Here is a 24,980-nt window from a genome sequence, read left to right on the forward strand (position 1 = left end):
GAAAAGACTTCTGCGAATCCCTCAACTTCGCCACCTCCAGCCGCTCCCCGGCTCCGCGGGCCCAGGACAGCCGGTCATTTTCTCCAGATCGGGAGGTTAGAAGCTCGCAGGCCCCCTAGCGTCCGACCGTTCAGCGCGGAGGCCCCGGCTCGCGCCCGCCACCCCGAGCACCCACCCGCCGGGCGTCGCGACCCGGTCCTGCCGCGGACCGCAGACCCCTCCCGCCCCCGACTCCTCCCGAGCAGCAAGAGGGAGACGACGACGCCCGCCTCCCGCGCCCTCCCGCCCTCCCTCCCGCGCGCGCCAACTCCCAGCGCAGCGCGCTGATTGGCCGGCGCATTCCCGCTCTGCTTCCCGAACCGCCATTTTGAAAATCTTGTTGATTCTGAGGAACCGAGAGCGAGCGCGCGGCTTCGCGAGGACCTCGGCCCGCGCGCCTTCCACTCAGCGGCGGCCTTCTCGTGCGCACCCGCGGTGAGGACCGCAGCAGGGAGGCGCGGCTGCCGCCCCCCGTGGCGGGGCAGCGGGGAGGAGACGCGGCCATAAGCACGGAGGCCTGCCGCGGGGGAGGGGACGGGGCTCGGCTCTGCTCGCCTTGGCCAGACTGGCCTGGCCCGGCCCCGGGCGGCGCAGGCCGAGCGGGAGCGCGCGCTGGCGGCTGAGGGGCGGTGCGGTTTCCCGCCTCGGGCATCCCCGGGGAGGCGGGCGGAGTGACAGATAGGGTAGGCGACTTGGAGGAGAGCTAACACGGGGCGGTCGCTACGCTCCTGCCCGCGGGAGCGAACGAGCAGGCGAGCGAACCGAAGCGTGCGGCTTCTTCCCCGCCCGCAGGCTCCCAGCATGTCGGCGGCGGCAGCCCCCGCTGCGGAGGGAGAGGACACCCCCACGCCGCCCGCGTCCGAGAAGGAACCTGAGATGCCGGGTCCCAGGGAGGAGAGTGAGGAGGAAGAGGAGGAGGACGACGACGATGAGGATGAGGAGGAAGAAAAAGGTGGGCAGGGATGCGCATCCCCCCGGTGGATTTCTTCACATCAAAAGTTACCCCCTCCCCTCCTTTGGGGAGCAGTTATCTTGCTTTTTAATGCTTAGAAGCATTAAGTCGGAGTGGTTGATTTCACGCGATTGCTAACAATTAGTGGTAGAAAAATCTGTGATATCTCCCCCCCCCCCCTCTCTCTCTCCTTTTGAGTATTTGCCGGGGTTTTGGTGCAAGTGTAGCAAGAGTTTTCCCAGTGTGCCTTCAGAACGCTTCGTCGTTCACCCAGAAGTTTGTAAGTCAGATCTGCCTTTTGAAGTTACCCTAACTAAGGTTCAGTAATGGAACTTAACACTACAGGTATTCTTACTAATCCTGGAAATGTTTTTTCATGTCCATATTCTCGGCTCTTTGTATCTGCTGATTTTTTTTCTTTTTCAGTAAGGGTTCTTGGGGGAGCGCTTTTGTTTGCCTAGGGCTCACGGGTGAAAGCTGTTGTTGTTGGAGAAAGTAGTTAAAAAACGAGAAAACTGAACTGAAAGTTAACATGTGAGCCCACAGCTGTCTCGGTTTTGGAACTAATTCTGACCCAAGGAAGGTGGTAAGAAGCATCATTTGAATAGAGGCTGAGCTGTGTCAAGTAGCAAGCATTGTGTCAGTCAGAGCGCATGCTGTTCCTCTACAGCAGTCTTCTGGACTAGTCTCAGCTGCTAGAAGACCCCAGGCACAACTTCACAGTCTCAACTTAATGGTACAGATGGCCACAGCGCAGCCAAACTTGAGAGCAGGCCTAAAGGTTAAAGTGCTCTTCCCAAACTGCCACTTCTTTTCATAAATATCATCTAGGTTAAGAGTTCAAGGCGTACTTATTATTTGAAGTGGTATGTGCCCTAAGACCTTTTGGGGGTGTGTCATTTAAGTACAGCATTGGCTCTAGTTATAAATTTTAGTAAGAATTGTTTCAATTACTTTTAGGTTATTTATAATTGGTGTTTTATAAAGTCAGTGATATGTACGTATGTATGATGTAACGGGGGGACGTACCTCGGTGGGTCTATGCTAAGACATCCCTCCTCCCTGAGGTACCAGCCCCCCCATGCGTGTAGTATAAAGTAGTTTATTTGGAGGCATGAGAAGGGGAGTTAAGAAAGGAGTAGAGAGAGAGACACAGGCCAGGAACATAGGGGGAAGGGGGAATGGGAGAGGAAAAAGGGGGGCAGAGAGTTAAGAGGCCAAACAGACCCTTTTATAGCAAGCCAGGCTTACCTGGTTGTTGCTAGGTAACTGTTGGGCAGGGCCTAGAAGGAATGCTAACAATAATGTAATGGCTAAACGTTGACTACAGTAGCTCAGTGTAGCTAAGACTTCAACTTCCTAGAGGGGCAGAGTTGTGATTATAGAGGCGGTGAGTTTTCTTGGGCAGAAAGACATTTCGAAGTTGGATACAGAAGGCCCAAACAGTAATGTTTGCGGAGGCTGGCAGTGAGTGATGCATAAGACCCTGGATTTTGTTCTAGCTGAATAAGTCAGTTGTGCGTTTAAAAGTGATTTTTGTAGGTTTAGTCCTTCACGGTTTTAGAGTTTGTTCATAATTACTTAGTAATTACTTAGTTTTCTCTTTGGGGTGTTTGGGGTAACTGGAATTGCAGGTTTCTGTTCTGCTTGTCCCAGAATGCTTACCTTCAGTTTAATGACAGAAAGATGTGGGGACAGTGAAATTACTGAAGTCTGTGACGTATGGCAAGAATTGGAAGTGGTTCTGGGGAGGTGAGAGTCAGAACTGTGGCTCTCAGCTTTCCTCTGTAGGGTTCGGATGATGATGCTGTGCTGTAGAAAAGCAGGTGGGCCAGCTTGGCAGTGGTCCTGAGTCTTTTGGATATATTGTTTGGGTTCCTGCAGGACATAGTGGGGCTTCAAGGTTACAGTGGGGTGTGCTTTACTTAGTTTGAAAGCTCTGTTCCAGGGTTAGATCACTGTGAACTTACTAATATCCTGATCCAAAGCAAGTGAACAACTTAGGACTAAGAGGAAGCTGGGTGACTATAGGAGCTCTTCGACTCACTGCTGTCTTTCTCCATTTATTCTTTGCAACTCTATATCCCCCAAAGCTGACCTATCTTGGAAAGCCTACATGAATGCTTTGATTCTTTTTTCCTTCCCAAATAATAATCCCCCTTCAGCTCACAAAAATTTTTGTTTTTAAGATTACTTTTATTTCCTTTATAGGGGTGTTTTGCTTGCATGTATGCTTGTACACCAAGTGCTTGGCCTGGTGTCCTTAGGGGCCAGAAGGTGCCTGATGCCAGAAGGTGGAGTTAGAGATGGTTCTGAGCTGCCTGCCATGTGCTCCCTATCTAAACACTGGTCCTTTGAAAGAGCAGTGAGTGCTCTTAACCACTGAGCCATGTCTCCAACCCCTCACAAAGCATTTTGTATCTTTTATTTATTGTGTGTGACTAGCAGTGGTGGTGCATGTGGAGGTCAGAAGAGAAATTCAGGGAGTCATTTATTTTCCACCATATTCCTTCTGGGGCTTAGCTCCCCAGGTGTTAGACGTGGGTCACCAGAGTTGGCAGCGAGCACCTTTACATGCTTGGCAGTCTGGCTAGCCAGGCTCACAAACTTCATATGTGTTATCTTTTCTCTTTCCAAAATTGAATGTTGAATCTAGGGACTTGGAACAGTCTAGACATTTTATCATTGAGCTATACCCTTATCCCTTAATTGTATTTTTCTTAAAGATATTTATCATATTTTCACTAAGCGGTTTTTTATTTTCCTAGTCGAAATTTCAAAAAAAAGTTTAATCTCATTCTTTTGAGTATCTGGTACAATTTGAACACAATAGACATTCGTTTGAATGAAGAGAGGACTTGCACAAAATAGTTTTTTATTTGACTAGATTTCAATCAATAAGTAAGTGGTCTTTAATAACTATAACTTAATGTTTTAAGCTTTATATACCACATATTTCCTGGGGTTTTCTTAGAAGTCTGGGCTGACAAGTACTTAACTTTCTCAGAGTGACTTATAGACACATGAGCATTGTTATTAAACAAAGTAATGTTCAGCCAGCTGTCTTACAACAGGTACCAAAATACAGTTAGAGGAGAAACATGCTCTAGAGTTTATAGCACAGTAGGATGACTACTTGGTTTAAATAATTTACTACATGTTTGTATGAAAATTCAGACGATTTGAGAGACCCATGACAAAATAAAATGAGATTGAAATACAAATTATCTCTTTACATTTTCTATACTTATACATTCTCCTGTGTGTGAGAAAGAAAGTGAAAAACTAGGTGATTTTTACCAACACATGACTAGATTGTAACAGTGATGACTGTAACTGGAAGGCGGTTTCTGTTATTAGACCGGCTGTCTGACAATAGGTAAAATGTTAGTAAAATAACAACTCCCACACCGCTTCATTCACTTCTTACAGCCAGCTCAGCAGGAAAAGAAGGTGCTGAGTTCAGGAGCTCTTCCTGACCTGTTTGTAACGTTGACATTATTTTAGCTTTTTGATATGTAACAATTATTAATTTCTAGAAAAGAGCCTTATCGTGGAGGGCAAGAGAGAGAAGAGGAAAGTAGAGAGGCTGACGATGCAGGTGTCTTCCTTACAGAGAGAGCCGTTCACAATCGCACAAGGTGAGTTTGTACGGCTTTGATGGAAAGTGCTCAGTTAAGCTAGCCAACCCCTGGTAGCAGCATGCCTAGTGTCGAGAAGGTAGGATATATTTTTGGCATAGTTTTAATTTTCCCTATTAGCACAGAGTAATACAAATTATGCAGTGGGGGTAGTTTTCATTAAACTAACTTTGTAATTGTTATTAAGGCCTGGGTATTTAATTGTAATATTTTGTTTTTCAGGGAAGGGTCAGAAACTTTGTGAAATTGAAAGGATACATTTCTTTCTGAGTAAGAAAAAAACAGATGAACTTAGAAATCTACACAAACTGCTTTACAACAGGCCGGGCACAGTAAGACATTTGAAAAATATCTTTACCATGTTTTTTAATATTTAATATATTAAGATGCTTCACCTTAGAGCTGTAATTTTAATTCTGTGAGAGTTTAATGATCAACTGGCTCAGTTTCTGTGTAGACCAGTGAGTAGATTTGAGACACACATTTGCTAAGGCCATGGTGTGCGTGCTAAGGACATACCATGGTACATAGCTGGTAGTGTCTAGGGCTTGCTTTTCCTCCTAACTGGCACTAGAGGAATAATTTAGAGATAGATTGCTTCTGCAGTGGATGAGGCCCTGAGCTGGGGCTCTAACAGCACTACCACCAAAATAAAAAAAGCAAATGTAATTTGCTCCAAACTGAAACTCTAAATTATATATACAATCTGTTTACACTTGTTTCTCAGTTAGTAAATGGCAGTTCTTTACTTCTCAAAAAATAGTCATTGAATAGTATCTTTCTGCATCTACCAGAAGAACAATTATGGTAAATATTCCAGGTGAAAATACATTCAGATTCAGACTGTTCAAAAAGTTCAGTTCATAGGATTTTTGTAATGTTGACATGTTAGTAGCAAGTTACACTTTTGTTGAATAAGTCACTATTTTAACTTGGAAGATGGATCTGAAAATGAAGACATTGTCTTTGGCTGTTCTTGTCTTGTGCATTACTGGCTAGTAGCGTTAACAAGAAACATTTTCAGGTGTCCTCTTTGAAGAAGAATGTGGGTCAGTTCAGTGGCTTTCCATTTGAAAAAGGCAGTACCCAGTATAAAAAGAAGGAAGAAATGTTGAAAAAGTAAGTTATTTTTGCAAATACTAGGTTTGATTAATGTGCTGTAAACTTATATTTAATATTTTAAAATGAGTACCTGCTCATTTTCTAATAGATTGCTAACTAATTTGACAAGTTTTTCTTAGCATTAACTTGGGTTGTCTTTTCTGTGCTAGTAGATATTGACTTATAATTATTGAGAACCTTTAAATTTTAATTTCCTAGAAAATAAAAGTACTCACTCAGAGTTCAGACTTGATAAGGTCTGAAGGAAGTGTGGTGAAATCTATTCCTGGTTCCTGCAATTACTGTTTCTTAATGAGTTAAACTTGCTCTGAAAGTCATCTAATGAGAAATTTCCACACATGCTTGCCAGGTGGCCAACTCTTAGGGCTTTTTATTAAATGACAAGATCAGAATTTAAATAATAAAGGATTGAGGCATTGTAATAAAACTAACCCAAATAATTCAAGTCCATGAGTTTTGCAGTATTGGAAACTTATGTGATCTTTTGGTGCATTTCTTTAAACTGTTGGTAAATACTCATTTTCTAATGGTTGTACACTTGGTCAGGCTGATGAAAGCTACAGGAAAATATTTGTAGCTGCTTTGTAAGTAAAGCAAACCGATTTTGTTGGCTCTTGTCTATATCATGAGGAATATTTACAGTTCATATATTGTCACCCTGGTTTTCCCTGCTCTGTTTAGGTATAGAAACGCCATGTTAAAGAGCATCTGTGAGGTTCTTGATCTAGAGAGGTCAGGTGTGAACAGTGAACTAGTGAAGAGGATCTTGAATTTCTTAATGCATCCAAAGCCTTCTGGCAAAGTAAGGATCACTTTTTACCATTTCAGTACATTGGTTATTAACAGCCTTTCCTTTCTTTCTCTCATCAGTGACGTCATCTGCATTTAAAATAAATATATGCTTTTCATTGACAGAACCGTAACATTTTCATAATATAAATCAAATAGCATATTTGTTTTCTCAAGTCAAATGTGAGTAGTATAGGGTTCAGAAAAGTACATAAATGTCACGTAAGATGAGATACAAGCCAGGCTCCAGGGGTTTCTGCCTGGAAAGGAATTGGAATAAGGGAAATGGGTTGGAGAAATAGTAAATGTAGGGCTGTTATCTAGTTTTTAAATTTTAGAATTTGACAAATACTCCTAAGAAAACACTTAAAAATAAATAAATTCGGGGCTGGGGATTTAGCTCAGTGGTAGAGCGCTTGCCTAGGAAGCGCAAGGCCCTGGGTTCGGTCCCCAGCTCCGAAAAAAAAAGAACCAAAAAAATAAATAAATAAATAAATAAATAAATTCATGGGGCTGGAGAGATGGCTCAGCAATTAAAAGTACTGGCTGCTTTTCCAGAGGCCTGAGTTAATCCCAGAACCACGTGGTGGCTCCCAACCATCTGTAATGGGATCTGATGCCCTCTTCTGGTGTCTGAAGATGGCTGCAGTGTACTCAAATATAATAAATAAATAAATCTTTTAAAAAAGTAAAATAAATTCATTGGCTAAATCATTTTCCTCATGTAATTAGAATTTATATAGTTTAAGTGAGGGTAAAATATAGCAAGTTACTTATTTCGTGCCTGTTATTTCATAATTAACATACTCAGTTTATTACATACTGAATGGAGTCATTGAGAAATTAGCATTACAGAAAGGGGTGGTACAGTTCATTTATAAATTTAGGATAAATAATAGCTAGTTAAGCTTTATTTTCTCTGTGTGGTTCCTCCTACTCCTACTAAATCATGGAACCTTTAAAACAAGGGCTCCTTGTAATGGCATCTTTAGTTCTTAAAAAATGAGATAAACTAAGTTTAATTTCAAATATTGTCTTGGTCAAATTTAAACAGTACCTGAGTGAGTTCTAGTCCTGCTTCATAACCGAGAGCAGCCTTTGCAGATGACCTTACCAGGTCTTTATGGTGCAGATGAGAGAGCACACTGGAGATGCAGCCTGACACACAGAGATGACTTCCGCAAGCCTGTAGATACTATCCGACAGACTTGGAGTCAAACAGTAGTTATCGAAAGGAGTTGATTTGATTGACTTAGAAATACCCTTATTGGGCTGGGGATTTAGCTCAGTGGTAGAGCGCTTACCTAGGAAGCGCAAGGCCCTGGGTTCGGTCCCCAGCTCCGAAAAAAAAAAAAAAAAGAAAAGAAATACCCTTATTGATGTTACTATCGATGAATTTTTATATGCAGCCATTGCCAAAATCCAAAAAATCTTCCAGCAAAGGTAGTAAAAAGGAACGGAACAGTTCTGGAACGACAAGGAAGTCAAAGCAAACTAAATGTCCTGAAATTCTGTCAGATGAGTCTAGTAGTGATGAAGATGAGAAGAAAAACAAGGACGAGTCTTCAGAAGATGAAGAGAAAGAAAGTGAAGAGGAGGTAAAACGCTGTTTGGGTTTGGTTTTTTTTTTTTTTTTTTTTTTTCTCGGAGCTGGGGACCGAACCCAGGGCCTTGCGCTTCCTAGGCAAGCGCTCTACCACTGAGCTAAATCCCCAGCCCCGGTAAAATGCTGTTTTAAGCTGTTGTTTTCTATTAGAAAGATAATTGTGCTATATAAACAAGCAAATAGTTTGCTTCTTTTAATTGTGAAGATATATAATAATTGAGTAGGTTTATATCCCTCTGTTAAACATTTAACAGTTTGAGAACAGTTGACTTTGTAATCTGATTTTTGAAGTGGGCCTTGAGCTGGCTCTCCCATATAGGGTGAGAGAATGGGAAAGGAAGCAGCAGAGGTGGTCACTCTAAACAGAAACACAGAGGATCATATTCTGCAAATATGTCTGTACCACATGCATTTCTGGTGACTACAGAGACCAGAAGGGGGTATCAGGATCCCCTGAAACTGGAGTTATGTATGACTGAGCCCCCCACCATGTGGGTGCTAGGAATTGAATTTGGATCCATTGGATAAGTAGCCAGTACACGTAACCACTGAGCCATCTCTCCAGCCCATGGAAGCGCATTCTAAAAGACTTGTTTTTTCATAGTATATTAATATTTTTTATAATTGATTTGAACTTAATTTAACTTAATACAAAAAGTAAAATGTTAAAGGTCATTTTCTCCCCAACCTTTTGGGAATTATTTAATGAGTGTAACAGCATTTGGAGTTTATATCACTTAGAAATGGAACATTTTATTTTATTTTATTTTATTTTATTTGCAAAATGCTTCCAAAGTGCATACTAGGTAGGAAGAAAAGTATTATTTAAGAAATATGTAGCTTTTACTATATCTTCAGTCAAGGTCTGGGAAGGTAGGTACAGAAGGTGAGTTCCTGTTCTTAATGCTGTTTAGTATGGCTTTTTGTTGTCCTTTTTCTTCAGAGATTAGAACTTATTTTATAAATGTATAGAAGTATATAGGCTTGATTAGTCCTGGATTGACATTGCAGTCTTACTTCCTTGTTGTGGGAAGCATCACACAATTGTGATAGCCAAAAATGTCTCTAAACACTATTAGATGCCCCTTGTGTGGTTAGGGGAGGATGCTTTTCATCTCCTGAACACCATAGAATTGGAAAAATGTGGGAAACTGGGAGGGTGGCTCAGTGGTTCAGAGCTTATACTGCTCTTCCAAAAGACCAAACTCCTGCTGCCCAAATTGAACTGTCTGTAACTCCAGCTTCAGAGATTATAATGCCCACTTCTGGTTTCCGCAGGGAACTGTACAGTTTTACACCGCATCGCTATGATTCAAAGTAAAGTCTTTTTAAAGGACAGGGTAAACATGTTTTATATGAATATTTTAGTGTATATATTTGACCTGAGATGTTTAAAATTCATGCTTGTTTTAATGTCTGTTGCCTGCAGAGGTCATTAGAAGAGGGCATTAGATCCTCTGGGAGTTGAGTTATGTACGATTGTGGGCTACCACATAGGTGCAGGTGACTAAACCAGATCCCTCGGGAGAACAAACAGCTCAGCCATCTTCCTCGTCCAAATGTCAGATTATTAAGTATGTCTATGAAACTAAGAATGAACTTTCAGAATGTAAGAACTTTTTTTTAAACATATCTTGCAGGTGCTTCATAACATTTTTTATTCATGTATATGTGTATAGATATGAGTGGGGTGCCTTCTAAGGGGAAGAGAGCGTATCATCCTCTGGAGTTAAGACTTATGGGTGGTTTTAAGCTGTCTGGCATGAGTGCTGGGAATTAAATTGGGTCTTAGAAAAGAATAGCAAGTGCTCTTAACCACCAAGGCGTCCCTCCAACCTGTACTTCAGAAGTTTTTTAATGTATTTTGGTGTGAAGGGAAGATGAGTACTCTGAACACCTTTGAGGAAAATATCTACATAAATAATTGTGACAGATTGTACCAGAGAGCAACTCTGAGTGACTGCTCTCACCCCCACTCCCACCTAAAACCTGGGTCTCACTGCAGACCGCACAAGCCCTGAATTTACAGACACACCGGCCTCTGCCTTTCTAGTGCTGAGGTTCAAGGCATACGTCACCATACCCTGCCTCCACCCACCTGATTACAGACACGGCCTCTCACTGGGACCTAGGCCATACCAACTAGTTAGGTTGGCTGGCCAGCAAGCTCCAGAGAGTCAAATTCTCTACCTCCTAGGACTGAGGCTGTAGGCCTTGCATCACTGTGCCTGGTTTTTTATGTGGGTTAAATTCAAGTCTGTGCTTATATAGCATGAGTTGTCTCAGTTCCTATGATTTTCAAACAATTTTCCTTGTTCAGTTGTTTTTTTTAAAGATTTATTTATTTACTATATATAAGTACACTGTAGGTGTCTTCAGACACACCAGAAGAGGGCATCGGATCCCATTACAGATGGTTGTGAGCTACCATGTTTTTGCTGGGAAATGAACTCAGGACCTCTGGAAGAGCAGGCAATGCTCTTAACCACTGAGCCATCCTGCTCACTTATCATGTGCCCTTCACTGTTTATTAAACTTTAGGCAAATCATGAAAAATTAAATTATAAAAGTTGTTAAAGAGAGGTTTTTTTGTTTGTTTGTTTCATGAAACAAAGCATGAGGTTTGGAAACTGGGCTCAAGTCCCTATTCTCCCCTGTTTTTGTTTTTGTTTTTACTATATATATGACTTTGTTATATATGACTAAATTACTTAATCTCCCATTAGAAAATTGGAAGCAACCTCATGGAGTCATATTAAATGAATTCAAGGTTCCTGGCATCATATAGTATACATTAGTTGATATTGTTACTGTTAGCCAGGTATGGTGGCACAAAGCCTTTAATCCCAGAATACACAGAGAAACCTTGTCTTAAAGCCCCACATACAACAAAAGAATCCTTCAGAAGGTATTTTATTTCAAGTACCATTTCAAAATTCAGCCTTGTTGCCAAGATAAAGTCTAGGAAGATACTTTGTGGGCATATATAAACTGTTCATTATAAAGAGTTTTACTTTCTCTAGTGACATAAACAGAAACCAGGCCAACTGTGGAGATCCATGGAGGACAAAAGAAGACAATGCTCTGTAGACACGAAGTAATCAGATCACCCCATGTAAAAACTGTTAGCGAGATTCTCCCAACACGGTTTGTCCTGACAGGCTTTATGAGAAAAATCCTAATAAAGTCTGTAGATCGGTTTTTCCCCTTCTCATCTGGTTTATTATGACACCTCTTCCACCAGCAACCGTTCATAGTCACTACTCCTGAGGAAGGCACGGGTGAGCGTCACTGTTGCCTGTATCCATGATGAAAAGTTGGAGAGGCAATCTTGTGAAGATATTCATAGCTGCTGTGTGTTCCTGGCTGAGGGCGGGGCCTTGTCTGGATGGCTGTTTCATGACAGTTGTGCCCATCCCCCAGTTCTTGAATTCATTCTCTTCTCTCCCGTAATGTTCCCTGGGCCTTGGCTGGGAGTTGATACAGATGTCCCATTTAAGGGCGAGCGCTCTCCACTGTCTGTACTGTACCAGATAGGACTCAGTGCATTCATTCTTACCCTCTGTTTAAAATAAAAAATAAAGTTGTTCTGCCCTGGGCTGAGAGCTGCAGTGATCTGGGCATAAACACATGTACTTAGGACGTAGTTTGGCTACATAGTCAAGTAGGCAAACGTGTTCCTCCTGTGGGCTCAGGCCCTTCCCAGCCATAGCCTCTTGACCAGGTTTTTATACTGTCAATGTGTATTCCTTCCCTGTGGGCCTCAGCCACAGATTTGTTCATCTGGAAAATAACCAGCCACCATGACATTTGTTGTCTTGCCTGATGAATTGATACTGTCATACACATGAGTTCTATAGCAGAGTAATAGAGTTGATGCATTTTCCCCTGCAAGGCCTTCATATCTTTGGCAATAAACATTACCCAGAGAAGGAAGCAGTTTCTAGTGCAGTTCTATCTTGATTTCTCTTTGTCCTAGCCAAAGTTAATCAGGGTAATGGTTTTATGTCTAGATATTTTATTCTTTTTCAGACAAGGAAGAAGGCAACAGGCAGATGCTTACATACTGCCCTTGGAAGGGGAACTTAACCAGAAGCCTCTGTCTGTCTAAGGCTGTTTAGATCCCCAAGATAGTACTTTTCTTTGTTTCTTCTCGTATTGTTTTTTCATTTCATTTTATTTTTTGGCTTTTCGAAACAGGGTTTCTCTGCATGTGGCCCTGGCTGTCCTGGAACTTGCTCTGTAGACTAGTTTTGCCTGGAATTCACAGATTTGTCTGCTTCTGCCTCCCATGTGCTGGGTTTAAAGGTGTGTGCCACCACAGCCCAGCAGTACTTAACTTCTAATGGCTGCTATACTTAATCTGGGATGGTTTGACTTTGGGTGGGGTTGGGGAGCTTGTTCCCCTTCCTGCCTTCTTAAGAAATGGACAATCGGGGTTGGGGATTTAGCTCAGTGGTAGAGCGCTTGCCTAGGAAGCGCAAGGCCCTGGGTTCGGTCCCCAGCTCCGGGAAAAAAAAGAACCAAAAAAAAAAAAAGAAATGGACAAATCAAAGCAGGACGCTGTTCATTCAACATCTGCAAATCAGAAGCCTGCAGTTACAAAGTTTGTTAACTGTCTTTTGTTGAGCAAGTTGTTTAATAGTAGGAGTATGAGCATACATATTTTTCTATTCCTTAATAATTCTTTTAGAGTCAGGCGGGGTTAGCACATGCCTTTTATCCCAGCACGCAGGAGGCAGAGGCAGAGGCAGTCAGATTTCTGAGTTTGAGGACAGCCTGGTCTACAGAGATGAGATCCAAGATACCCATGGCTACAGAGAGAATCCCTCTAGAAAAATAATAACACTTTTAGAAACTAAGAAACTTTGTAATTTGAACAACAGACATCAAAACTAAGTAACCTATTTAAATCTTTTGTCCGAAATCAAAGTTGATAGGTCACCTTGATAAAATCCATTTACATTTCATTCTTTTAATGAATTATAACTGGAATTGTACATCCCTTTTGGCATTTTGATTTTTCTCTACCAACATGTTAGAACAATCCTGTATTTAAGCTAATTTTTTTCATTTTTATTTTGTTCATCTGTTCGTTCATTCAGTACAACCTTTCTGCTGTGAGGACAGAATTCTGGCTCTGTGACAGGCATCTTTTTTGGTGACCCTCCTTCAAGAGCCCTGCTGCCTATAACAGATAGGTAAGCCTTGTTCTCGCAAGATTTTTGGGTTTTTGGCCAAAAGTGTGCCATTTCTCAATTCTACATGGAAAAGCCTCTCCAAATTTTTGAAAATTAATGTTATTAACCTTACATCTTTGGGTTGGAGAGATGATTGAGCCATTAAGAACATTTGCTGCTCCTCTAGAGGACTCAAGTTCAAATCCCAATACATGACTCCAACTCCAGGGAACCCCATGTCGTCTTCTGGTCTTCTAGGGCACACACACACACACATCTTTCAATGGAAGTTATAGTTTAGAAATTAGCTTTTTTTGGTTTTTTTTTTTCCTCCTTTGAAACTTACCAATTTTTTTCCACATTCATTTTGTAAATGACAAAACAGTCTCAGGATCTGTTTGGGTAAATAACAAAGGTATCCGTCGAGACTCCTTCACAGCTTAAGTTTCATTCTTAAGAATTAAGACGTACACCTTTGTTTCTATAATTTAGCAATTATTGTGATCTTAAGTATTTGTGTATTTCTTGCTGACCTCCCTAGTGTCAAGGATTATAGGAGTGCTCTTGATGGTCTTATACAATGGTCTTTTCCCTTTTCCTCTTCCTCAGATAATACAGTCCATGCATGTAAATTATACCACAAAATCATGGTGTTGCAAATCAGGAGGTTTGGCTAATTTCTACTAATAAAAGTGTATGTAACTTAGCAAGATGGCTAACAAAATGGCGGATATAGAAAAATTTAAATCTTATCTAGGCCTCAAGTATCACTTCCTACTTTAATAATTATGTAGCAATTAGAAGCACTGGTTCTGCCCTCTGTAGTAGAGATGAAGACATTAGTAACAGTCTTTAGCCATATGTATCCTTATATATTTTAGAGAGAGGGTTGGCTATGCATCAGGAGGAAGAAAAAAGGTGTAATCAAATATAATTTAAGGGACGAAAGAGCCAGTACATATCTAGAATAGAAAAAGATCTATATTCAGTATATAGCAAATTAGCTGTGATATACTACTTGGTTTGTTACTGTAATTTAGTTTTATAGTTTTAGTCCTAGCTTAAAGGACCACATAGGTCCTTACTCCTCCAAAATTAATACAGGACACTTCTTAGCTGTGAGGTGTTGACTTATTTTTCTACTGCATATCCTCATTTATAATGAATTAAGGAGTTTGTTTTAATCTTTGTTTTTGTTTGTTTTGAGCGCATGAGATTGTGTGCAAGCAGTATTATGAAAATGCGTTTTTCTTTCCCTCTTGAACTTTCCACTACCTCCTAGTCTATAGAGTACAAGAACCAGGTCCCACAAACAAAAGTACAGAGATGAACATACGAAAAGTGGTACAGGCTGCGGAGATTTGGAAGGCTCAGCCGTTCAAGGCTAGGCTCACAACCAAAAATACAAGAAAACTGGTCGCTGTGCACTATAAACCAAACAGTTTGCTTGCTTGGGGACCAGTAGAACTAAATAAGGGCAGTCAGAATCTATTCCAGATGTGTCAGATCTCATAAGTTTGCAGTGTAGTGTATGTAACCAGACCTGGAAATAACTTTAATAAACAGTGTATGTATGTGTGTATGCATAGTTATACTGCATTTCATATTGTTCATTCTCAATAATCGTGTAGATAATACAGCTAATCAGACCCATTATGTCTGTAAGGCATTGTTTTTATGTAATTTTAAAATGTCCTAATAGCACAGAGCTGGAAAAAGTGTTAAGATCAACAAAATGGGCCTTTGTTGTTGTCGTTGCTGTTGTAGCTTTTTTGTTTGTTTGTTTGGGTTTTTGTTGTTTCTTGTTTTTGTTTTTTTTTTTTTTTTTTTGTTTTTATTTATTTATTTTTTTTTTTTGTTGGTTCTTTTTTTCGGAGCTGGGGACCGAACCCAGGGCCTTGCCCTTCCTAGGCAAGCACTCTACCACTGAGCTAAATCCCCAGCCCCTTGTTTTTGTTTTTTTTTTGAGGCAGGGTTTCTCCGTGTAAGTCTTGGCTGTCCTAGAACTCAATTTGTAGACCAGGATGGCCTTGAACCTGCAGAGATCTGTCTGCCTCTGCCTCCTTAGTGTTGGGATTAAAGATGTGCACCATTAGGACCTGGCAAATGGGACCTTTCTTATCTTAGTTTTTTACTGACTAGGAAAGAGGACTGGAAACATAAGCCATCTGATTGAGAATGCAAAATTAGCAACAAAGTTGGCATTTAAGACTGTTGGATTGTAAGGCCATGTTCTTACTCACTGTGTTACTGTGTCTTCTAAGAGGTTGTTGGCATTAAAGACCTACAGGCCAGGTGCTGTGGGAATGTGCAGGAATCAAATGTTACTAATGATTGTAACATTGTGAGATGTGTAAGAGGTGATACCTTAGTGTTGGGATTAAAGATGTGCACCATTAGGACCTGGCAAATGGGACCTTTCTTATCTTAGTTTTTTACTGACTAGGAAAGAGGACTGGAAACATAAGCCATCTGATTGAGAATGCAAAATTAGCAACAAAGTTGGCATTTAAGACTGTTGGATTGTAAGGCCATGTTCTTACTCACTGTGTTACTGTGTCTTCTAAGAGGTTGTTGGCATTAAAGACCTACAGGCCAGGTGCTGTGGGAATGTGCAGGAATCAAATGTTACTAATGATTGTAACATTGTGAGATGTGTAAGAGGTGATAGTTAAGCTGGCTTTAGAATCTCAAGGTTTTCATAAGGACTGGGTTAGTATAAAATTAAAATGGCATGATTAACTTGCTGTCTCAGATGTCCCACTGGTTGGTTGGTTGGTTGGTCAGTCTTACCACATGACCTGTATTTGCCTTAACTTTTGACACTGTCCGTTCTTTCTCAACTCTGAGATGTTTGAAATGCTCATCTTTTCCAGAGTTACCTGTACCTAACTGCATCTTCAGGGTAGGTGAAGGGCTTCTTAGCATTTGTAGAGGTAAAGACAAGTTCATTGGCTATTTTACTATACCCACGATTGTACCACTTCAGTATGAGCTTGATGGTTTATGTTCAGTTTTCAGTATTTCCCAAGTCATCAAGTCTAAATCAGTGTTGTCACAGAAAAACAACTTACAACTGATTACTGAAAATAGTGAAACTTAGAGGAATGAAGATGTTTGTGAGCCAGGTCACATCGGCCATACATAAAGCGGTGAAGTGAGTGATGTGTCCTGGTCTGTAAAGTGTTACTGTAATCAATTCCATTCTGTAGTAGTTACCTTGCTTTTAAAGACTACAGTATCAAATCCTAGGAGAAAATAGACATAACGAGTTTCTTATAGCAGGAAGCATTTGGTAGCAATGGTGGACAATACTGTTTCCTATATGGCATAAGGAATCTTTAAAACTATTTTCATGGGCTGGAGAGATGGCTCAGCAATTAAAAGCACTGGCTGCTCTTCCAGAGGCCTGACTTAATCCCAGAACCACATGGTGGCTCACAGCCATCTGTAATGGGATCTGATGCCCTCTTCTGGTGTCTGAAGACAGCTACAGTGTACTCATATACACACAATAATTTTTTAAAAAGAAGTATTTTCACGCAGTCGTACGTTTATCCTATAAAGACATAGATCGGTTCCTTTATTGGAAAAGGGGGGAAAGTAGGACCTGTAAGTAAACTGAGGCCAAGATTTCAGAGTCGGCAGGTTACCTCAGGACCCTATGCTGTGAACTATGATTTTTGTCTTAATCTGGACTGTGTGCGTGATATGATTGCACTCTAGAAGGTTTGTTAATTAACAATAGGCTAGTTGTCTTTTATCAAGAGTCGTGGGATGTTAATCCTTTCTAGTAGAATGTGTTAAATACAGAAAGATGGATGCTTGTCCAGAAACAAAATTTTCTAAAAATGGCTTCATTTCCTTCCCTACCCTCTTATGATGAACATAGATGTTTACATTTTATAAAAACACTAGTTGTGTTCATTAGTAGGTTTGAATACACCTTAGGGGAATGGCCCTGGAGATCTTTATTCCCTAATGTAATAGTGTGGAGAAGCGGTGATGCGTGTGTGGCTCACTTTTCACAGTGCTCTGGGTGGTGTCCCTCAGTTCTATACTCACACATCAGATGCTCTAGCCTTGGGCTGAAGAGCAATAGCCAATACTTTATCTGTGTGCTAGGTGTGTTGCTACAACAGCTGAACCTTCATTCCCTTTAAAGAGCAGACCGCAGCTTATACTAACTAGTTTGGGCATCTAATTTTTAAAAAATAGTTTGTTAGTCATGGGAAACATAATAACTAGTCATTGGTGCTGGGGTGGTAAAGCTCCCCTACTTAATCATCCTCGTAAGTACTGTTAGTAGCAGCCAGCGAAGGTAGATCTACCTGACCAACAGAATGTTATCAAGTTAATACAAGGTGAGCCTAGGTTTGTATGCAACAAAAATATGAACCAATTCCACTTGCATATTGTCTGAGTCCACCTAGCTTTTGAAAGAAAGTGATCTAAAGGACAGATTGAAAACAGTATTTTTGCCCTTTAAAAAGGTTTAGGTCAGGTGAAGTATAACATACCTGCAATTGGGGGCTCAAGTGGCCACGACGACAAGCTTGTTCAAGGCTGGTCTAGGTATGTACTACAGAAGTATCTCAGACAAAAAGCTGATTTTATGATGTAACTCCAAAATTGAGAGTGTAAAAATTCTTCTGTCTACATATTTGTAGTAGTTTTGATGTTCGAAGATGAGAATTTGCTTGTTTGAAGACAAGGATATTCTGTGTAGGCCTGGCTGTCCTGAACTCATTTGAGGCTGGCCTCAAACTCAGATCCTCTGCCTCCAAGTGCCCAGCTTTAGGGTTTTTTGTTCTGTGGACTACTTTGCTTTGGGAATGTTAATTAAATGAAGAATTAATACTTCTTAGTTTCAGAACTAATACTTCTTAGTTTTAGTACTTATAAGTTATAATTTGGGCACTAATTTGCGCAAGTGTCCAGCACTTAGCTCTTATCGAATCATCTGTGGGTTGGTATTTAAAAGTGGATGTTCTGGAGTCAGATCTGTATTTGAATCTTTGATTGTAAATGTGATTGTGAACAAGGTGACATCACTATATTCGTTTCCTCACATCCACAGTTTCTTACTAAGTATGCTAGGCACTCTTAGAAGTTAGGGTTTAACAGTGATCACAAGGAATAAAAGTTTGTTTTCCTGTAGCTTAGATTCTAGCTGGGGAAGACTGGAGGAAATAGTAAATAGTATTTATACTTTGGGTTATCTTTCACCCTCAACTAAATGGAATAATATAGGTAACATATGCTTAGACTTACATTGAAATAGCATTAGGGTTCCTCTCAGCAGTTGATAATTAGTAATGCTTACGCTGAGATAGCTAGGCTGTCTGTGAGAAAGGAGGGGAGGAATAATAGTGACTCATACTGCTTTCCTTTCCTTTCTAGCAACCACCAAAAAAGACATCTAAAAAAGAAAAAGCAAAACAGAAAGCTACCACTAAAAGTAAAAAATCTGTGAAGAGTGCTAATGTTAAGAAGGCGGACAGCAGCACCACCAAGAAGAACCAAAACAGTTCCAAAAAAGGTAGAGTAATGACAGCGCTCAGCGTGCAGCGTGTGCGTGCATGTGCATGTGTAAGCGTATGGGGAAGACAGACTTCACAGAACATGGGGGGAAAGGAGCACGCCAGTTTTCAAAGCTAAAAAACATTCCAGTGCATGTTTTGTATGCAATCTTAATGTAAAAAAATTTTTAAAACTAAGCAGTTAATTTATAGTTGGGCTTATGCTCTCTTGAAAACTTAAAAACTTCAATCTTACGCCTTGTTATGCAAAAAAAAAATTTTTTTTACACTTAGTATCCTAACTTTCAGAGTCTGGATCTGAAGATAGTTCTGATGATGAACCTTTAATTAAAAAATTGAAAAAGCCACCTACAGATGAAGAACTAAAGGAGACTGTGAAGAAGTTACTGGCTGATGCGAACCTGGAAGAAGTCACAATGAAGCAGATTTGCAAAGAGGTAGCGGCGCGCTCTGCTCATTACCCTCTGGCTGCGAAGGGTTCTTTTTTAGCCTCTTTAATTAGAAACTATTAATACATCTTTTTGTGTATTCAATGAAAGACTATTGATTGAACTGTTTCCAGGCTCTCTCTCTTGTGGATCCTGGAACCCTGACTATCATAAGCCAGTCCAGTGTCTATCTTAAACAGTTGTATGACTAGGGTGAATAGGTGTTAGGAGATAAAGCAGTTCAGTCGTTACTTGTCTTAAAATATGCCTGCCATTTGGTGTGGTAGAAAGGTTAATATTCTAGCAGAGCTGTAAAAACTGTTATGACCCTTTGGAAGGATTATATCACCACAGAACAGAGGCATTCCTACCTGGGAATAGAGGTGGGCAAGGCTTGAAAGGTATGGAAAACTACCTAGAATATTCACTAAGTTCCAAAATAATACACCATCTTTTTTCTACAGCAGTGGTTCTCAACTTTTCTAATGCTGAGAACTTTTAACATAGTTCCTCATGCTGTGGTGCCCCCAACTGTTGTCATGTTATTGAACACTGTGTAAAGATTACCCATGTATCATTCAAATGCTGATTTCTCTGCCCCCATTTCCCGTTGCCATCTGGACATGGCATTGTAATGAGTATTCTAAATACCTATTTTTTTCAGTGCTATGTAAACTTTGCTCCCCATTTATTCTGTCAGTAAAAACTGAGCATTTGGTGAAAATAGGGCTAGATTTCTGATTCCAGCAAGGGAGGGGTAGTGGGGGGTGGGGGAGGATTCGGCAATGAGATGAGGGACCCAGAACTACTTTGAAAAGACACATGGAGCAGAGAGTGCCAGATCAATCTGAGAATACAGGCATTTCAGAATGTTGGCTGGGAAGTAGCTAAATTAGAAGATTAGACTGGATTATTACTTGCTCAGTAATCGTGCTATAAAACTTGTTTAATAAAAATACAGTCTCTGTCTTGATTATTTGGGAGCTGGTCAGAATAGAGAAAAGGCTAGCACTTTTAAATTTCTTACAGTACCCAACCATACTATTATTATTGTTGCTACTTCATAATTGTAACTTTGCTACTATAAAGCACTGAGAATGTCAGTGGACTTTATGCTTTGAATACAGTATTAAATTAAGTCATTTGCAGGTACAAGTCCATGGTGAACCAGAGAACACTTAGAGAATCTACATGTAACTCATGGCAAAGTTTACTTTTAATTCAAAGTCAGTATTGTGTGGACTTTTAAATATGCTTTTATGTTTTTAGGTATATGAAAATTATCCTGCGTATGATTTAACTGAGAGGAAAGATTTCATTAAAACGACTGTAAAAGAGGTAAATAATTTCTTTTCCTATTTGATCATTGGCATAGAAACTAAAAATTTATCAAATACTGCATTTTCTTGAGTGTTCATGTTAGTGAAGAATCACATTTGACATCCCAGGGTTGTTAATAAACATGGATGAGTTAAGTTTGGGCCTAGATTAAGATAGTTCCTATTACACAGGGTAGCTTTGTCTCTTTGAAGTACTCACTAGCTTCAAGCCGTCACTCCAAGGCACAACAAGGTCGACAGTGACTACTGCTTCATATCGATACCACCTGATTTCTCATGATCACTTTAATATGGCGCAAATAAGATTTTATGATGTATGCAGATTTGGTGTTGTATGTTGCGTGTGGTAAAGCCGTTTTCTTTTTCATTGCAGCTAATCTCTTGAGATAGAGGACAGATGGCTTGTTCTCAGATTAGAAGATCTGATTTATACCAGCAAAGAGAATGTATTCTTTTTTAAGTCTATTGTTGGTAGAACTTGCTGCTGACTCTTTTGCGTGTTACATATATTTGAGCTTGTTTTAAATTGCATTTTCTCGCAGTTTTCAGTTTAAATCTTGCATGGCCGAAATTGTTCCTTGCTTTTTATAGTTGTACATTTTGGGTTTCTTTATTGTAAGGTCATAGATTCCTGAACTATTGTGAATTTTAGTGAACTTAATGTTAGCTTGCTTAAGACATACTTTTAATCAAAGCAAAAACTATTATAACCAGCATTTATATGTGCAAAGACGACTGCAGTATTTAGCATATGGATATTTTGAACACATCTTCTGTCAGTGTGGGACACGGCGGCAGTCTGTTCATCAGGGTGGAGCACAGCTGTGCAGACGACCGAGCTGGAACTTTCTCTGCATGTGTATATATCTCAAGTTGTTGGCATGACAGAAGTGACAGATGTTATTTTTGTATTTTTTAAAACCAATTTGTTGTATATAATTTTTTTTATTTCTTTTGTGCAAATCAATTTTTTAAATCTTGTGTCTTTAAACTTGTAACTAAACGTCAGTGTTCATCCAGGCAGCAATGACAGAACAGTTCAGTGATGATGACACTGAAAGGACTGTTGAGTTCTGCTTTGCCCTGAAAGTGTCATCAGTGTGGTTGTGTTAAAACTTTAAGTGTCATAGAAATTTTATGAGGATAAACACATCACAGCTTCAAACTGGGAAAGAGTAAGCACACATAGCTTATGTATCAGTGAACTGACAGTAGCAAACCTCTGACCATATAAAAGATACAGGAAACCTGGCTACCTTCATAATTATGATAAAAGTATCTGGGTAAGGCCAGAGTTGGTGTGGACAACATAGGTCTCTAAAGTATATCAAAAACCATACATTTAATATTAAAGTATTATAGAATCAAGGCTATTTGATTTTAAATTTTGGTCAATCAAGATTTTAAGGTGATGAAACATGGAGTGCCCCTGAATTTAAATTTTGACTGTCCTAATAACCTATTTCTGAATTATAACATGCTGCTTGACAGAGTGACATTTGATGTACCGACTGAGTGTTTAATCTTCCACATCAGAGATCAGATTTGAGCATTAACAGGTATATTTTCACATACTTGACTTCAACATGCTTAGAGTGATATGGAACAGGCAACTAAGGGGGGACTAAAAAGTTGACCTTTGTCATAAATCTTCGCAATAAAGAATAAATCAATGTTTTAAGTTTCTTGTATTTAATCTTTGGTTTGTCTGCTTCAGTGTTATTTCTCCCCTAATCTATCTAGCCCACGACAATAACCATTTTTGACACAATTAGTTTATAGTATGTTGGCCACTTAAATGCTTATGACAAACGGTTAAAGGACTGGAAACGAGGTTGACATATTGATGCTATGACCATTTATTAAGGGTATTTGCAAGAGTCTACTTATTTAGCAGTTTGGCATAACCAATTCTTCATGATATGTAGTTAAAGTATACTTCTGCTCATTAACAAAAATCTTAGAGATTGGAAAACAACTCAAAGTACCATAGTTCCTCTAGAACAAAACACGAAACTAAGAATGTCACTCAATTGGAGAAAATTAAATATTTATACTTGAAAGGAGCATGGAACAAAGCACAAGTGCCTAGAAACTAAATAACTTAGACTGAGCCGTTCATCACCTCACACATGCTTAAACATTTACTTACACTGAAAGCAGAATTCTTCCCTTATCAGTACCAATGAGTCTCAACAGAACCCTAAGTACAGTGAATAATGACCTTACCTATGCAGTCGCTGCCTTTGTATTACTGTGACAGGAGAGTGTCGTGACTGTCTAAAGCACACTGCACTGTACATTCTTTGCATAAGATCTTTTGTTAAGCTAATTTTCAATGTCAGAAATACCTAATATTTCAAAAGGTGGCTGTAAAGTCCTTTGTAGCTCCCTTTTAAAAGCAGACCAATATAATTCAAAGAAGAATTGTTCAAAGACTTTTTAAAACAAAAGTATATTTCTAGTCTATCAACTGAAGTTTCTTGGCAGAATAGGCATCCTAAAGACCCTGACACCATGTTTATGAAAGTCTTTAGTGAAAGAATCACTTTTGCCGTGTTCAGACTTTATCATATGGTTTATAAAGTAACGTGCTTTGTACCAAAATGATCGAGATTCTGTGCAGTTTTCCAGTGGACCTGCCTATGGGAAACTTACAACTATGTAAAATATTAGACGCTGTAAAAGTCACTTTAAAAATAAAGAAGGGTTTTCAATTCTGACAAGATTTTTGCTAAATTTCAAGTGTGCTACCCACTCAGAAATGGTTTTGTAGTGTGAAAGCATCCACTGAGCATGTGTGCACACGTGTATTCACTATTAAGGGATTGAGTCTTGGGTTGCTGACGAGTGTGCACAGGTCTAAATATCAAAATATATCTGAATCTGAGTTTCGAATACCCAATGAAAAAAAAGCTATGTAGTATAAAATAGCCTAGAAGCATCATGCCAAAATTCAAATCGCTGTATCACAAAAGAATTGTAAATTTTAAGGACAGCCCCAGATTGGAACTGTAAAAATATTAAGGCTCATTGGTAAAGGTACTGATAAACTGTCACAGAAGAGCACATGGCTTTCTAAGTTTGCTAGTGACTCCTGCTGGGTTATTTGCTTTCACGTTCTATGAAAAGTAATCTGCCAACCAGAATGTCCAGTCTGAGGGAAACCCCAACCAGAGCCAAGGTCTTAATCATATACTGTGCCTCCTTCTGAAACCCACAGGACTTAGCACTATTTGGACATATGGAAAATACAACATAAGTGCCTAGAAGGGTTTTGAGGGTCAATGATTGCAGAAGAGTGCAATGGGTTTACATTTTCCTATCACCACAGAAACATTTCAGTTTTACTATACAGAGTCCCTCTCTTGCAAAAGTTACGTTTAACTTATGTTTCAAACTTCCATTTGGGATACAGAACATTAGGTCTGTACAAGTTCTTTTTAAAAGGCTGCGATCTTGCTCGCTTCTCGAACACCACTCAAATATGCTCCAGTAACAGTTTGTGGGAAATGCCTGTTTGTTGCCTGTGGGAAGGAAAAAGAATCTATCAGATTGTGTATAAAGCATTTAGATGACATGAAAAGGTTATGTAAAGGACTTTTTTTCTAGTCCACCTGAAAAAAAGACTTATGTGTAGCCTTTGAGTCTCTGCTTTTTGCTGTGCTTACCAAAGTTCCTTCTACAACATGCCAAGAACTGTAGTATTCACGAATACGGTCTAGAACCGGTGGGGAGGAAGTGTACCACATAAGCCTCAGAAGGGTATAGAAGAGCGACAGAATCACTACCCAAGTCTGCCATTTCTAAAAGCAAGCAGACGGTAAATACACGACCACTACACCCCACTCGCACAGCTGGTTCTTTAAGATGTACTTTTGTAAAAAGTCACAGACGACACAACCGAACTTTCTGGTAAACAACTTGTAGTCCCAAATTCTAATGTATGTAATATGACTGCGGGTATAGACGTGAAACAGCTTCGGTGATGTTGGAATAGAGGATGGAAGCTAATGGCAGACCAGTGCTGCCATTCCTTGGGGAATCCCCAAGGCTTGAGTAGGGGAAGCAGCCACAGAAAAGAGCTTGGGTCCAGGTAACAAATGCTGCTCCCCCCCTCTCATTGATAAAGTAATTCATAAGCATGAAGAACTGTACTTGATTCTCAGGACTCAATGCAGCTTGGTATAGTGGCACCCACATGTACCTAATTCTAGGAAGATGGGTCCCCAGAATGTTTTCTGCCCAGCTAGCCTAGTCTACTTTGTAAACTCCAGGCATATGAAACCCTGTCTCAAAAACAAGGTGGGCAAACTCCAAGGGACTGGCACTTGAAGTTG

The 24,980-nt window shown here is 40.0% G+C and overlaps 2 protein-coding genes across 9 annotated transcripts in view; one reads left to right on the forward strand and one right to left on the reverse strand.

Moving 5' to 3' along the window:
- Positions 1-228: 228 nt before the first annotated feature.
- Dek (DEK proto-oncogene) lies at positions 229-22,336 on the forward strand. Of its 7 annotated transcripts, none has more exons than NM_001004255.1 (11): positions 379-474; positions 832-991; positions 4,531-4,632; positions 4,855-4,964; positions 5,657-5,751; positions 6,436-6,556; positions 7,953-8,141; positions 18,733-18,871; positions 19,161-19,309; positions 20,570-20,638; positions 21,014-22,336. In NM_001004255.1, exons 2-11 carry the CDS (start codon positions 841-843, stop codon positions 21,023-21,025), a joined length of 1,137 nt encoding a protein of 378 aa, NP_001004255.1. In that variant the 5' UTR covers positions 379-474; positions 832-840; the 3' UTR covers positions 21,026-22,336. The 7 variants fall into 7 exon arrangements, 6 of the variants coding, with proteins under 6 accessions (XP_063132440.1, NP_001004255.1, XP_063132441.1 ...); XM_039095669.2 differs by lacking the exon at positions 379-474 and adding an exon at positions 594-722 and having other exon boundaries at positions 21,014-22,321; XM_063276370.1 differs by having other exon boundaries at positions 229-474; positions 20,570-22,321.
- Positions 22,337-22,471: 135 nt separating this feature from the next.
- Positions 22,472-24,980, reverse strand: part of Kdm1b (lysine demethylase 1B) — a 40,910-nt gene continuing 38,401 nt past the window's right edge. Inside the window, exon 21 of one of the 2 annotated variants that reach the window (NM_001107343.1) lies at positions 22,472-24,167. In NM_001107343.1, coding sequence (NP_001100813.1) covers positions 24,084-24,167 — 84 coding nt within the window. In that variant the 3' untranslated portion in view covers positions 22,472-24,083. The remainder of the gene's footprint in view (positions 24,168-24,980) is intronic. The other variant, XM_063276373.1, reaches the window with a different exon arrangement.

Source organism: Rattus norvegicus, chromosome 17 (assembly GCF_036323735.1).
Source record: "Rattus norvegicus strain BN/NHsdMcwi chromosome 17, GRCr8, whole genome shotgun sequence".
NCBI classification, from domain to species: domain Eukaryota; kingdom Metazoa; phylum Chordata; class Mammalia; order Rodentia; family Muridae; genus Rattus; species Rattus norvegicus.